The sequence below is a fragment of the Miniopterus schreibersii genome (assembly GCF_964146895.1).
Source record: "Miniopterus schreibersii genome assembly, chromosome: 3".
Taxonomy (NCBI): domain Eukaryota; kingdom Metazoa; phylum Chordata; class Mammalia; order Chiroptera; family Miniopteridae; genus Miniopterus; species Miniopterus schreibersii.
In genome coordinates this window covers 28,695,299-28,711,395 of record NC_138103.1, presented here as the reverse complement: position 1 = coordinate 28,711,395, position 16,097 = coordinate 28,695,299, and the positions used below count along the sequence as shown (strand labels likewise).

The 16,097-nt window shown below is 45.6% G+C and overlaps 1 protein-coding gene across 2 annotated transcripts; it reads right to left on the bottom strand.

Moving 5' to 3' along the window:
* Positions 1-845: 845 nt before the first annotated feature.
* On the bottom strand, positions 846-10,633 carry RHBDD2 (rhomboid domain containing 2). Of its 2 annotated transcripts, none has more exons than XM_081133316.1 (4): positions 10,390-10,633; positions 8,135-8,542; positions 4,517-4,667; positions 846-2,196 (listed from the first exon to the last, which is right to left on the bottom strand). In XM_081133316.1, exons 1-4 carry the CDS (start codon positions 10,565-10,567, stop codon positions 1,842-1,844), a joined length of 1,092 nt encoding a protein of 363 aa, XP_080989442.1. In that variant the 5' UTR covers positions 10,568-10,633; the 3' UTR covers positions 846-1,841. The 2 variants fall into 2 exon arrangements, with proteins under 2 accessions (XP_080989442.1, XP_080989443.1); XM_081133317.1 differs by lacking the exon at positions 10,390-10,633 and adding an exon at positions 8,870-8,911.
* Positions 10,634-16,097: the final 5,464 nt, after the last annotated feature.

The following is a 16,097-nucleotide window of genomic DNA, read 5'->3' as shown; positions in this document are numbered from 1 at the left end:
TGTAGCCTGAGCACCCAACTCCTTGGCTGGCAACCCTAATTCACAATCCAGCTGGGGTCACCCTCTACTTTATCCCCCACCCCATCTAGTGCAGGTCACCTAGGTGCCTGTCACTGCCTGCCCTCATCAGGGCTGGGTGGATTTGTATGTGTCTTATGTGCCTCTAATACCCAGAACCTATCAAGGAGCCAGCTCAGAGTAGGCCATCGGGCTCCTGAAATTAACAAATATGTTACGATATCCATCAAAACCCCAGCTACTTGGCAAGCTTTCTCAATGTGAGCCTGCGAGCAGCTCCAGCTGATGGCTTATTAGAAGCCATGTGCTCTCCTGAGGCTGGTCAAGCGCCTGTTTGCTCACATTCCTGTCGGTTCTGCATCAGAGCCACCCCCTACCCTAAGCTACATTTCATGGGCTCACTTGCCAAAAGGTCCCTGGTTAATTTTGCCCATGGGAGACCCTGATGTTAGGCAGAGAAGCTAGGGCTCTTCTCCCACTCTTGCTTCAGATGCCGTAGCTGCCAGTGCCCGTATCATTCACTCCACAGTATAAGGTCTTAGCAGACAGTCCTTGGCGATCCCACTTGAAGCTCTGGTAACACCTTCTCTTCCCTAATAGTGGCTTCCTGCTGTCACCAATCCCAAGGCTGCCAAACCTTCCTGTTTGCCCTTTCAGCTCTCCCAGCATCTTTGCAACTCATTCCCGTATCAGCTCCCCACTGGGTGGAGGCCGTTTGCCTGACTTGACCCCTGCTCTCTCTCCTCTTCGCCATCAAACCCTCCATCACCCATGCCCAAATCCTACTCCATAATCCCCAGCCAGACCACAGAGACCACAGACCAATGGCAGGTTAGAGGTGGTTTCTTTATATAAAGGTAATCAACACTATGGATGGACCAGCATGCTGCTGTGGTGCACACTGGTCCTTCTCACCACTTCTGCAGCAGAAGTCTTAAGGGGGTGTGGGCGGTCACTGCAGGGGAAAAACACTACACAGGCCTGAGGACTGCTGAGCACACCAGCTGGGAGCTCCCAAAGGGTAGACACAGACACTATACAATCAAGAGCACTATACACAGTGACAGGAAGGAAATACAGAGCTGAAACTAGCCATTGGCAGCTACTGACAGCCCAGGCCCTCTTTTCCCAGGTATTCATTCTTTGGGAGGCAGGACAGCAGGTGGGAGGAGCCCTGGAGTCAAGAAGCCAAGCGGTGCCACTACAGAGTTAGGCGACTTCATGTAATCAGTCTTGCTTCTGCAGCTATAAACTGGTGACAATAAACTATACTTCACAAAGTTGTCATGAGAATGAAAGGACATATATCAAAGTACTCAACACAGAGCCTAGCACATAGAGGTGTTCAATAATTTTTTGTTAAGAAAAACTTAGCTCAGAGAGAACCTTCTTCAGAAGGTCAAGGCCCGTGGCTCGAGGCATGGCTCAGCAGTTGAGCACTGACCTAGGATCCAGGAGATCGTGGTTTGATCCCCAGTCAGGGGCGTGCAAGACGCAGCAGATCAATGACTCTCATCATTGATATTTCTCTCTCTCTCTTTCTTTCTCCTTCTCCCTTCCTCTCTCTGGAATCAATAAAGATATATTAAAAAAAAAAAGCCTGGCCGAGCGTGGCTCAGCAGTTGAGCGTCAACCTAGGATCCAGGCGATCGGGGTTCTATTCCCTGTCAGGGCATATGCCCGGGTTGCGGGCTAGGCAGTGATCAATGACTCTCTCATTATTGATGTTTCTATCTCTCTCTCTCTCCCTCTCCTTTCCTCTCTCTGAAATCAATAAAGATATATTAAAAAAAAAAAAGATCAAGATGTAAGATAATTTCCCATTAGGGGATCAGGACCCTTGAGCCCTCCTTGGAACCTGTAGTCTCTGGAGTGGGCAGGGCCCCGGAATATTCAGTGCCAGGGCAGTTGAGGGGTGTAGGGGGCTGTACTCCTAAGGAGGCCCCTGTGGAACCTGGGTAGACACAGGAGTTAGGGGTTGTGCCAAAATGGTTCTGCACATAACACAGGCCGGAGGCAGGCTGGTAGGGAGGCAGGCTGGGCATGTGACCAGGAGCATAGGCTGGCCAGGAAGCTAGTTTGTGGTCACTGGTATGCTGCATCTGGGCAATGGGGTGGCTTGGAAACAGGTGAGGGTGGCCACTCTGTGTGGGGTATGAGCCGGGTACAGGGTTCAGCCTGGAATGGAATAAGAGAGAAAATGGTCATTCAGTTAGAAATGCCAATGCACACAGCACCCCTAGCTGTCATTCTACATGAGAAAAACTTGGGGTCACTGTGCTGCTTAATATTATAACATGCTTTGGACATCACAGTAACTGGCTCTAAGTACTAAGCAGGGAGAAAGGTTAAACTCAACCAAACAGAAAACAGATGCCCAGAGAGGGAAGGGCCCATTCATGGTCCTACAGCAAGCCAGCAGGAGGGAGGGATATTGGGCTCATGACTGAGACCACCTGAGTGTAACCTGCTTATAGCAGCTTGCAAACTAGATGGAGAGGGGGACCATATCACAATAGTCAGTGGCTGGCTCAGCAATTTTACCCAAAGAGAAAGGAACCATCCCTGTGGGAAGGAGGGTGGGAAGGCTCTAATAGGGTAGCACAGGGCTTGGGCCCAGGCCTTGTCTGCTCTGAGATTTTCTACCTGTGATTTCAGGAATAAACAAAGTCCTGGCTGAAAGAAACCAAAGTGACAGATGTTGGGAGCTATCTGTGCTGAGGTTATTGACCCCAACATGGACACATGTGGCTGGGACTGTGAATGGAGACATAGCCTAAGTTTTATCCTCTGAACTTTTGTGCAAAGTACCAAACATGGAGAACAAATGCCAACACCACTGATGTCTGTTAGGGAATTGGACTGAACCTGTATACATTTTAATTAAAACTTAACCTTGCAAATCAAACGTACAAGTAATTTCAGACATGGGACACGTAACAACACTTCTTCTGGGATATTTTTAAATGTAGAGGCTTTGGCCTACTGGAAGCTGGACAAGAGCCTCCAGGGGCGCAAAGCTGTCCAGACAGCCACGTCAATTGCCCAAACACACACATTCTAATGTTGCCTGTGTGCCACTGTCAGGCCACCTGGCACCACGTTCTGTTCTGGGTGCCTATGGCAGGCTAGGATAATGAGGGATCAAACATGGGAGGAACTGAAAAAATTACCATGTCCCCCACCCAGATCTGCGCCTCAGGGTGAAGCAGGATCACACATGGCACCAGTGAGTCACAGTTATGGAGTGGTGACTGCAATTCAACGTGGAAGAACTTTCTCATCAGCGGTTGCCTTGGAGAGTGAACTCCCAGCCACCAGGGGGTGTACCTTAAGTCTGGGTGACTGTGACCACTGCCAGCTGTTTTAGAGGGGACTCTTATCACAAAGTGAGAGATTGTACTCAAGTACCCCTTAAGCCCTCTCTAGGTTCTATGAGAACAATTAAAAGCCCAAATGCCACAATTCACCTCATTCTATATTTAAACAGTCTCCCACACTTTAGCCCCACGGAATTACTTGCCTGAAGCAAAGTGGGTGAATGTTCATTTTTGTTTTTTACAGTTACCCACATCCCCCAAACATGTGCCTTAGAAAAAATGGTCAAAGAGCCTTGAGCTGGTGAAGACTGAGAACATCCACCTCCTGAAATAAGAGCAGCTTCCAATTTAACCCAAACCCCATATCCAGGCAGTTACAGAGGGCAAATTTTACTCCACAGATGGATGAAGGCAGAAAGGGGCCAATGACATTTTGACTTCACAGTGAGCCCTTCCTTTTGGAGGAACTGTAGAAGGAAAGAAAACCTCTTACAGTGTAGTCTCTGCATGGGCAGAAACCAGAGAACAAGAGGCCAGCAGTGTAGCACAGTAGAATGGGAGTAAGGAAGACCTGGAAGCAGGAGATCCTAGCTCTAGACTGAGCTCTCCTGCCCATGTTACATGGAGAAAAGCTGGTCCTCTTCAGGTCTCCTCTAAAAGGAAGGAAGGATGCTACAAGAGCTCCGTCGGCTTGCCTAATACTTTCATTGAGAATGAGCCTGTACTAGAAAACAGTAAACCTCACCTTCTCTTGTTGGGTGGCCAAGAAAACCCTACCTTTCAGGTTTCAGGCTCTGCTACCTCCCAAGCCACCAAGTCAGCTGTGTGGACTATCTATGCTTCTTACCAGTGTGCCACGCTAGAGCCCAATCCAACCTGCAGAGTGCTTGTGTGCTGAGGGTTGGTAATAACATTAGACAGGGCCACGCCCTCGCTCAGTCTGCTACAAGTCACTCATGTGTGCTTCTAATGCCTTCTTCTTCCCATTCCTGCTCACTCCCTACTTCAGATGCCGTTGGGCAGAATCTCGAGTGCTCAGAAGATGTCTGTGCATAGATTTTTGAGGCCTAAGGCCATTCATGTCCTGCTCTTTTTTTCCCCATGACACTGAACCAGTTATACCTTCTACAGGCCCTGGAATTACTTTAAGAATAAGATTTAAGAGTTCTGTAACTTACTTCCGGTTCTGGGCTGCCCTTCTTTCAGCTGAAGAGCCTGAGATGTACTTGAACATTGAAATCCTCCTCATAAGGCTGAAAGGGAACTTCTGGTCGAGCTTCAATGCTACTTGCTCTGAGAGGTCGAGGGAATAGCAGTATGTGAGGCCATCTGAGGTTGGCATATTAAGTAAAATTGGAGGCAGCTAAAGAGAGGAGGGCTGAACACTCCCCAGAGAAGAATACAGGTTCCCACATTTATTACACAGGGGCATTAGTGCTTTTTCCACCATAAACTGCCTGGTATTTCAAGCTCAGAGGAAAACAAAAGTTGAGTTTCCATCACCTATATCTGAGGGAGAACAGGGCCCAGCAAAAGGAGAGGGCAGAGCTCTGGCTGGTGTGGCTCAGTTGATTGGGCATCGTCCTGGGCAGGGGGATGCCCGGTCAGGGCACATGCCCAGGTGGAGGGCTCGATCCCCAGTAGGGATTGTGCAGGAGGCAGCCGATCAATGTTTTGCTGTCACATCGATGTTTCTCTCTTTCCCCCTTCCTCTTTTAAGAAAACCCAAAACAATAAAAGTCTTTAAAACAAGAAGAGGGCAGATACGTGCTAACACTTCTCCTCCCCTTATGCCAACCCACCCCATTTCTTGAGCCCCTTTAACCCCTGCAGTCAGAAGCCAGCATACACCTGCCCTTGTAGTGGGATGAGGCAGAGACTGTCCTAATACCTTATGGAGGGGACTGATATCTTCTTGCACTTTTGTCCCAAATAGAAGGCACCCTGCCTCAATATGACCAAGTGAACTTCATGTGGGTCTCTTTGGCAGCACTTCCTCCACACTGTCAGTACCCCCAGTGATGTGATAACACTTGGGTCATCTGTGTCACCCCATCACTGCCTAGGAAGCCACCAAGATTTAGCCTTCATCCATCCATCCCTCCCTCCAACAAATATTTATTGAATATGTAACATATACCAGGAACTAAGGAATAAATAATAAATGTCAGGCAAGGAGTAAATAACTGGGGTAGATTAAGTGGTGAGAAGCAAAAGCTGATCTATTGAAGAGCCTGCTGGGGATCCTAACCTAGTCCAGAGAGATCATGGAAGGCTTTCTCTACAGAATAATGTGTATGCTGAACCCTAAATTGTGAGTAGCAACAGCTAGGTAAGGGGGGGAGAGGTGGTATACAGGGTAGAGCAAAAGTAGGTTTACAGTTGTTCATATGGAAAACAATATAATAAATAATAATACAAGAATAAACTGTATTTCACCTACTAACAACTATAAACCTGCTTTTGCCCCACCTCGTATTATCTGAAAGGAGTCTGCAATAAACTACAAGTGTTTATTGTAAACTCTAGAGCAACTATTAAAAAATAAGACAAAGAGATAAATAATCAAACAGAGAAGGTAGAATACTAAAAAATATAATTGAAGGCAGAAGAGGGGGGAAAAGAACACTTGAGACAAAGAGAAAACAAAGAGCAAGCTGGTAGACTTAACCCCAATCATATCAATAATTACACTAAATGTAAATGAACTACACATGCCATTTAAAAGGCAAAGACTGGAGAACCAACAATATGCTATCTACAAGAAACATGCTTTGAATATAAAGACACATTAAAAATATAAGGATGGAAAAATATATACCATGCAAATCCCAATTTTAAGAAAGCAGAAAGCTGGAATAACTATATTAGTACCAGACAACAAAGGCTTTAGGGCAAAGAATATTAACAGAGATCAAAAGAGTCAATTTCATAATCATAAAGGGGGAACTCATTAAGACGACATAACAAACCTAAATGTGTATGCATCCAATAATAGTTTCAAAATATTTGAAGGAAAAGCTGATGAGAACTGAAAGGAAAAAATAGACAAATTCACAATTTTAGTTGGAGATTTCAACTGTCTCTCAGTAATTGAGAGAGCAGGTATAAGGGTATAGAAGGCTTGAACAACATCAATATCAACACCTTGACCTAACTGGCATATATTAAACACTATACCCACCAACTGCAGAATGCATATTCTTTTCACATACAATCTGAAAATCACCACATATTTAGAAATTAAGCAACTCACTTATAAATAACCCCTGGGTCAAAGAAATCCCAAGGAAAATTAGAAAATGCTTTTAACTAAATGATGATAACACAACATATCAAAATTTGTGGGATGCAGTAGTATTTACAGGGGATTTAAATTTTCATATTAGGAAAAAGATTTAAAAGCAATAAAATTAAATTAAAATAGAAAAATAATAGCTGTTATCAATATGTATTTATTTATACACTACCTATCCTAATAGCTAATTGAATCACAAATTAAGAGAGATTTTAGGAATGCATCTGTCTAACCCCAACACTACAAATTCTGATGTGATGTGCAGGCCAGTGTGGCTCAGTTGGTTGAGCGTTGTCCCAAGGTTGCTTGTTCAATTCCCGGTCAAGGAACATGCCCAGGTTGTGGGCTCAATCCCTAGTAAGGGGCGTCCAGGAGGTTGTTGATCAATGTTTGTCTCTCACATCAATGTTTCTCTCTCTCTCTCTCTCTCCTTCTCCCTTCCTCTCTATTAAAATAAAATTAATTTAATTTAAAACAAGTAACCCACTTTGTATTTTAGTTACCCCCCTCCCCCAAATGCAAGAATATTTATACAAGTGATGTAAAACTTACCCTAAGTTTTTTGTTTGTTTTTTAATAAGTTTTTATTGATTTTACAGAGAAAGGGAGAGGGAGAGAAACGTTGACTGCCTCCTGCACTCCCTCTGCTGGGGATCAAGCGAGTACTGAACCGGGACCTCTTGGTGTATAGGTGGACACTCAACCACTAAGCCACACCAGTGGGCTTATCCTAACTTTTTAACCACCTATATGGTAAAAGCCTATCATAAAAAAAAAAAAAAAGTGTTGTTTTTTGTGTGTATGTGTTTTTTACTGAAAAAAAGACTAACCCAAACAAAAACTAAAACAAACAAACCTGTTTCCTATTCCTTTCATGGAACATATCCAGTTCATGGGTATTTCAGATTCTTCCAATGAAAACTCTTAACATAATTAGTCAAACGCACATTTACACCTTAGTTTACAAGGAAAAATATAAGAACTTTTTGTTGTTGTTAATCTTCACTGAAGATATTTTTTCTATTGATTTTTAGAGAAAAAAGCAAGGGAAGGGGTGGTGGGAGACAGGAAAACACTGATGTGAGAGACACACATTGATTGGTTGGCTTCTGCATGTACCCTGGGGCGGGGGACCGAACCTGCAACCCGGGTAGTGCTTGTGACCGGGAATCAAACTCCTGACCCTTCAGTGCACAGGCCGCTGCTCTAACCACTGAGACATACCAGCCAGGGCCATATTAGAATATTTTCCTAACTGGCCGTACTAAGCAGGCACAAAAAGATAGCTATGTTAATACTTTCCAGATGAGGAAATTCTAGCCTAGAAGAGGGAAGCAACCAACCCACCCAGGGCCACATGGTTTTCAAAGCTGAATGCTAGAATCCAGATTATCTATATTTGAGCCCACGGCTTTACCTACATGACCCCTGTAGACCCTCCAACTTGGTCCACCCTTTGGGATGTCATCATTCTATCGTTCCCTTCTAGGAAGGATACACGCTAGCCCAACTCCAAGTCCACAGACATTACTGAGAAAAGAGGTCTGGGGAATGAGCCAGGAGGCACATAGCAGGAGCCACGGCACCAGCATTGAAGGTACAACCATGCCAAATACCAGGGCTCTCCTCATCCGAGAGCGGACAGCGTTGACTCCCAGCATGGCAAAAGCCACTGGGGTGAAACCTCTGGCATCCTCCATCTCCCCCAGCTTGGACAGTGATGACACGGCCTCAAATGACAAATAGACGATAGCGGAGATGAGGGCGAAGATCACGGTGAAGAAGCAGTGACGGACGGTGCCCACGGTTCTCTCAAAATTGCCAGCAAAGCGCCAGATGATGATAGCACCGCAGAGCAGGGAGACTGGATTCTCATAGACAAATATGTAGGTCACCAGCCTGTAAACTGCAGAGGGAGCTGGGTTAGAGGCTGACAGTGGGTTGCTCCAAGTTACAACCCACCTAGAAAAGGGGGAGTAGCTCCCATAATAAACAACTGAGAACCAGTGAAAATCAGCCAGGAGCCAAGATAAGCAGTGGGAAGCAACAATGATCAGAACCTAAGACTCCAAATAGAGGCTTGAATGTTTAAATCCCTGCTCTTTCCCACACCTGGAGTAAGTCTTATCAGTAACTGATTTCCACGTGAAAAAATAAGTAACACTTTTTAGCATGGGATGATCTTCAAATTTGTAATTTGCTTTATGCCCCCTTTTTAGGTTTTAATACTGACCTATCTCACCAGGCAGTTTGAGGGTTAATTAATTGTAACAGCTTCAGGGTGGATTGAGTGGGTGTCCCTTAACACTCTGTGTGCCAGTCTCCTCGGCTGTAATCCTGACCTCTCCTTCCATAGTGGCTGTTCAGAGGAAGAAAAAAGGGACCATGAATTATTTTGCACCTATAAAGATTATCACTATAATCTAGATATAAAAGATATAAAAATTATCACTAAGAATATAGATGTAAAACTCAGAAGTCTTCCTTGAGAGTGCTTACCCAATCCTACAGGTAGAGTGACACTTTATGTGCAATAAGACAGAAAAGAATTTCACTTTTATATTTCTAAAAGCAGTCATCTCTTATGTACTTTTATGTCCTTATAGGCCAAAACATTAAACTGAAGGAGGGGGACTGGTGAAGTGGCAGTAATACTGGACTTAGGAACCTGAAAACTTGGAGTGTAATCTTGACTCTATGTGTGCAGGCTGGCTGACTTTAGTCAAGTTACTGGCTGAGCTTAGTCAAGTCACAGAGCCTCTTGGCTTGTTTCCTCATTGTGAAATAACATATTATACTTGAGGCCTTTAAAGGTCTTTTATGTGTCTAATACTCATATGCCCATGAATCCCACACTCAGAGAAGCTGTAAATTAAAGAAAAAAGGGGAGCTCAGTTTGCAACTGCCTATGACATGCTCTGTGTCCCAGTGGGGGAAAGTTTTAGATTTGAACAGGGAGGCAGGCTATGACCCTAAGTCAGGCCATCTCTGTTAGACTTCATTATCTAAAGAGTATGCCATTATTTGTTGAATACTTCCAAAGCTAAATAATGGACAATAATAAAGCCTACATCATGGGATCATTGAGAGGATTAAATGAGTTTAATGCATGTGAGTGTGCTTTGCAAAACAGCAAGGGTCATATAAATTTCCCATTTCCTCCCCAGAAAAGAATGGGATTTTATTGCAGATGTTTCTACTTAATTGGTCTGCAAATTTCTCTCCCCCAAAGAAAACAAACACCTCTCCCAAAGGCACAAGATGCCCCTCCCCATGAGCTGGGAATCTGAGTCAGGATTAAGATACAAACGAAGCAGAAGAAATCTTAAACCTCAAGAGGCCAAGACGCTTATAGGGGTAGCCACAGATAAAGTTGTAATGTCTTGATGAAGGCTCGAGAAAAAAATTTCAGTGGGGGTTAGGCCCTAAAGCAGACTTAAGTGTGTATATGACAAGGGAGAGGGAGAGGAAAAACCCTTCTCCTCGAAAATCGAGTATGGGTGAATGAAACCTGTGGAGACAGGGAAGGGAACAATTTAGAGTAGGGAAAGGTTACAGTGACGACGAAGATGGGGATCTGGAAAGACAAAGACGTGGAATATGGGGCTGGTCCTCCGGGTAGGGAGAATGATGATGCGTACGGAGTAGCTGGAGGTAAGGCCTGACGGCGCGGGTGCTGGGAGGCCGAAGCCCTGGGCCTGGCGAGGTCGGAGGAAAAGGGCTGACACCGCGAGCCGGGGCGGTCCTGCTCACCTTGCCAGTTGCGCAGGCAATCGGATCGCAGCGAGAGGCCGGAGGGCGGCAGGGGCGGCTGCAGCAGGAACAGGCGGGGCGCGGACACCAGTAGTGAAAGCAGCGCGGTGAAGAAGGTGGCAGATGGCATCTCTGGACACAGGGACCAAATCCGACAACGGGATTCCGAGACAGCCATAGCAGCCAAAGAGCCCGCGCCCGCTGGGCGTCGACTATTCGCTAGATCCTTCCGCTTCCCAGTGGCTATCTCCCTGGCAACAGCTGCGGAGGCGGCCGGAAGTTCCGCCTCTCTCAGGCTCAGCTCGTTCGGAGCTGCCCAATCCGCTCGCGCGGACCAGTCTCTCCCGCGCGCAGACTTCTGAGAGTCTCCCGTCACCCTCTACCTGAGCGGGCTGATGGCCGGCCGGGCTCCGGTTTGTGATTTGAGTTTCGTCATCCGCGCTCTAGGTACCTAATGACTATTGTCCCTTGTGGTTTACAGAACTCTCCCTCTCCCTCTCCCCTCTCCTCCTCCCCCTCTCCCCTCCCCCTCTCCCTCATCTGTGTTTATCCTGGTTATACAGATGAGGAAACTGAGCTTTGGGGAGGTCCCTGGGAAATTCAGTTACATGGCGAAGACAGAATTAGAACTCAGGTCCTCCCACTGCTAAGGAACAGGTAGGGGGCCAGGACACCTATGCTATGACCTGAGTTTGGCCAAGTGTACAGCTGGGGCAGCCTTCCTTGGCTGTGTTGGAGAGACAGGAGTGTGCGACTAGAAAGGGATTCTGTGAAGACACTGAAGAAAATGTACTATAACACCTTATTAATCAAGAGCTATTTCAGCACTTCAAGATAGAAAAGCGCTTTCATCAGAGAACAGCTGTTTAAGGTAGAACACTGGGATATAGTTTCCCCTACTACAGATGCTCTAGAAGTTGAGGCAAACCTGTCCAAGGTCCCAAGTGGGAAGTGGTAGGACTGAGATTTGAATCGGGCTTGCTAGGTTCCAATTTTCTGCCCTTTTCACTATAGTATTTCCCTCTAATATCCTGCCTTCCTGTCTGTAAATTTGACTTGAGGCCACACAGACTACTGAAAAATAAATGCTTCACAGTCTGCTGGATATTCAGATCCATTCTCAGCTCCCACTCTACCACTTCTTTGTAGCTCTGGCAGTATCTGTGTTCCCCTGAACCTCAGGAAGAGAATATGAGATTCTTCTTTTGTGTTTAGTATTAAAATATAACCATATAATTTTCCAGACATAAATGTAAAGCAGTGGGACATAATTAAGTGAATACTGCATACATTTAAACTAATGCTGCTCATGACACAGCAGTGGTCATGAAAGTTAAGGTTTTACTGAACAGGATACAAAATATGAATCAGGAGTGTGGTGGAGCTGCTAAAAATAGTGGATGGGATCTTAGGCTGCTGGAACTGAAGTCTGGGCTTTGGAAAAAGTAAAGGGGTGGTGATCCCATTTCCTTTATGCCAGTCAGGCCATACCAGGAGTTCTGGGTCTACTTCTAGGCCCAGGGGTGGGGAACCTTTTTTCTGCCAAGGGTCATTTGGATATTTATAGCATCATTTGAGGGCCATACAAAATTATCAACTTAGAAATTAGCTATGGAAAAAGCTCCTAGATTTATTGAATTTTGAGTCCTGCCTGTGGTTGCCTTGGCAGGGCCAGACCAAATGATTTTGAGGGCTGTATGCAGCCTGTGGGCCAGATGTTCCCCACCCATTAGACACACACTCTGCAAAAGGATGTGGAAAAACTAGAGCTTGTCAAACAGTGACCAGGATTGGGAGGCAGAGGAGGAAAGGGACCAGAGAGACTTCCCTTCCAGAATGGGCCCCTGGCTGTAACTATCTGAAGGGCTTTCCTGGAGAAGAGGGAGTAGATTTATTTTGTTTCTCTCCAGAGTGAAGCACTGAGGCAGAATGGTGGAAATGACACAATTGGAGACACACTTAAGAAAGAACTTTCTGACAGTTTGGGTTGTCCATCCATGGAATGGGTTGCTTTGATCAGTAGTGGGCTCCCTGGTACTAGATATGTGCTAGCAGAGGCCATCTGGTGACTTGATGAGAATGTTGAAGGGATATTCAGTCATCAGGTTGAAGGTGGAACTAGATGCCTTTTTAAATCTTTTTGGATCCTCAGTTCTCAAACTTCACAAACAAACACAAATGCATATGGAGGGTTGATACATCTACCATTTACCAGAGGGTCCAGGATAATCTCATATGGTCACCTCCTTAATGATTGTAGTGACTTCATATATCCTATAGCTAAGGGCTGTGTAGTCTAATGCAGGGAGCACCCAGGGGTTTCCTGTCTCTCTAATTCTGTCTTTGTGATTCTGCCTCCTCCTCATTTTTTCCCAAATTATGCTTCCAGAAAAACCCCAGGACCTTCCCTAAGGCTAGGGGATAGAGAACTGGAATGAGAAAACAGCCTCCTTAAGCAGGCAGGCATAGGGATGGGGCACCTCGGGACCACAAGATCATTTTTATCCTATCTGTTTTGCCCTTGGTCCACAAAGAGGCTTCCAGCCTCAAATGTGCTACCCAGACACACCTGTTTATAGTTCCACTGGGCATTTTCCTCCTACTTGGAGAGTGCCTGGTTCTCCATGTCCCAGACTTTCAGGCTGGGGAACAGGTGACTTCTCAGGAAGAACACACACCAGTGTGGACATTTCTAGCTCAAATCTGTGAGCAAATTCTGTCATCTTGTAGCGACAAGGGGCTACATCTTATGTGGCCACAGAATTTGGAGGTCGAATACACATTCACCACACACACTTGAGACGGAGTTGAGGCAACAAAACACTATTTATTGGAGCATTAAGTAAAACAGACAGAGTAAAGCAAAGTAAGGCAAAGAGTAAAGTAAGTCCTCACCACCCGAAGAGTGTTTCCAAGATGCAGGGGAACTGAGGCAGCGCCTTGGCCGCAGGGTGTCCGGCAAGTGTCTCTGTTGGAGAGTTCCGACTAGGGCCCCTCGGGAAGCTATTCCTACAGGATTTCTTGTAAGTGCTTGATTTATGGTGTTTTCTATAGCAACAGGGCAACCTACGTGTGGTTACCATAACCGTGTGTGGGGGGGCATCTCTACGTGATCCTATTCATGCATTCCACTGGTGGGTCAGCTATTGGTCACCCTGGAAGGCTGGTGAGGCTGTCCTGAGCTCACTGCTGCTAACAAAGGAGTCAATGCCCGGGTGCTGCCCTGGCAGAACGTTCCTAGAACACAAGTGGAAGGCACAAAGGGACACCTACTCCCTATTGTCTTAACACATCTCTACCTGCAACCTATTCCTCACCCAACAGTCTGGGTGGTTTATTAAAAAGTAAATTAGAAGGTTCCCCTGTTATAATTTATGATTAATAGGACATCCCAAGTGTCCAATTCCCTGCTAACCTTCCTCAGCTCATCTACTACTCTGCATACGCTGTGGGAGACAGAATAATGACCCTCATAGATGTCCATGTCCTAATCCCCAGAACCTCTGTGTAGCAAAAGGGAGTTTGCAGATGTGATTTAGAAATCTTGAGATGGGAAGATTGTCCTGGATTATCTGAGTGGGCCCAATGGAATCCTGAGGAGGCAGGAAGGTCAGAGGGAGAGAAGATGATGTGACAGAAGCAGAGGTTGGAGCTATGTGCTTTGAAGATGGAGGCAGGAGCCACCAGCCAAAAAATGAGGCAACCTTGAGAAGCTGGAAAAGACAAGGAAACTGATTTCCCCCAAGAGTCTCTAGAAGGAACAGCTCTGGCGACACCTTTTAGCCCTATAAAACCCATTTCATACTTCTGATCCCCCAGACCTGAAAGATTATAAAGTTGTTGGGTTTTTTCCAATTCATTTTATTGTGGTAAAATACATATAACATTTACCATCTTAACCATTTTAAGTTAAGTGGTATTTAATACATTAATAATGTTCAACCAGCACCATCCCCTATCTCCATAAATCTTTTCATCTTGTAAAACTGAAACTCTATGCCCATTAAACAATAACTCCCCATTCCACACTCCCCTAGCTCCTGGAAACTGCCATTCTACTTTCTGTCTATAGGGATTTTGACTAGGTACCTCATGTAAGTGGAATCATGCAATATTTGTCTTTTTGTGACTGGCTTATTTCATGTAGCATCATGTCCTCAAAGATCATCTATGTTGTAGCATATGTCAAAATTTCCTTCCTTTTTAAGGCTGTATAATTTTTCATTGTATGGATATGTCACGTTTCGTTTATCCATTCATCTGTCAGTGGACACTTGGGTTGCTTCCAGCTGTTAGCTATTGTGCATAATGCTGTTGAGAACATAGGTGTACAAATATCCCTTTGAGACTTAGTTTTCAATTTTTTTTAATCCTCATCTGAGGATATTTTTTTCCATTGCTTTTTCAGAGAGAGAGAGAAACATTGATGTGAGAGAGACATCAATTGGTTACCTCCTGCATGGGTCCCAACCAGGCCGGGGATGGCGCCTGCAACCAAGGTACGTACCCTTGGCCAGAATCAAACCCGGGACCCTTCAGTCCGAGGGCCGATACTCTAACCACTGAGCCAAACCTGCTAGGGCAGTTTTCAGTTATTTTGGGTGTATATCCAGAAGTGAAATTGCTGGATCATATGATACTTCTATTTTTAATATTTTGAGGAACCACCATACTGTTTGCTACAGCAGCTGCACCATTTTACATTCCTACGAACAGTGCACAGTTCCAATTTCTCTATGCCCTATCAACACGTTATTTTTTTTTCATAGTAGCCATCCTATGGCTACTAAGGGTGTGAAGTGGTAATTTGTGTTGTTTTGAGCCACTGAGTTTGTAGTAATTTGTTACAGCAGCAATAGGAAAGGAATATATTCTGCTCTTCTCCTGGATCTTAGTGTGGTGGTCTCCTTAGCCATCAGGTCTCCAGCTCAGATGCTGCTTCCTCAGGAAGGCCTTCCCAGATCACCCTCCTATTATTTCTTCTTTCAGTGCAACTTACCGTAGTCTCAAGTCATCTCACCTATTCATGTCTCTACTTATTTCCTTGTCTGTCACTATTACTAGACTAAGCTCCCCAAGGGCAGTGACCTGCTATATCCCCAAGCACCTAGAATAGAACCTGGTACATAGTCGGTGCTCAGAAATATTTGTTAGTCCCTCTACACAACTGGTGTTTTTGGAGTGCCGAAGAAAAGGCTGCAGGGGGTCAGAGGTCTTGAGGAGGTGATAAGCACTGAATGTTTCACTTTGCACCACTGAGACAGCTCTGGAACCAGTGCCAACCAGCCACCTTGGCTAGGCAGGGTGTTCCTGGATTTATACCCCCAAACCCCCACCTCTACCCCATGATGCATCTGCAGAAGGAATGGAGTGACTGCAGTGTTCTGGAGAGGCTGGGGGTAAGGTGAGGACTACACCTCACCCACCCCCACAGGTGCTTCAGGGACACAGGACATCAGGTCCCTAGAGCCCCCCCAAGTGGTCCCAGCTTCTCAGGCAGAAGCCCATTGAGCAGCATCACTTATTGGCCTACTCTTCCCTCTCTTCCTATCCTGTGAGGATGGCAGCAGTACAGATGGCTTTGGTTATCAGTTCCCTATTCAAGCTTCTTTTAGTGGTTCTGGAGCCTCTAAGCCATGTCCTTACTGTCCCCTGGTGGACAGCTCAGTGCAGGGTTTCTTGAGTCTGGTGGAGGTGCTTATCACCTC

Excerpts from the sequence above, each read along its gene's own strand:
- RHBDD2 (XM_081133316.1), bottom strand. The coding sequence starts at position 10,567 with ATGGCTGTCTCGGAATCCCGTTGTCGGATTTGGTCCCTGTGTCCAGAG. Across the intron at positions 8,543-10,389 it reads TTGCCTGCGCAACTGGCAAG|TTTACAGGCTGGTGACCTAC; the intron begins GTGAGCAGGACC and ends CTCCCTCTGCAG. Across the intron at positions 4,668-8,134 it reads ACTTGGAGTTGGGCTAGCGT|ATGGCCTCACATACTGCTAT; the intron begins GTATCCTTCCTA and ends TGCCAACCTCAG.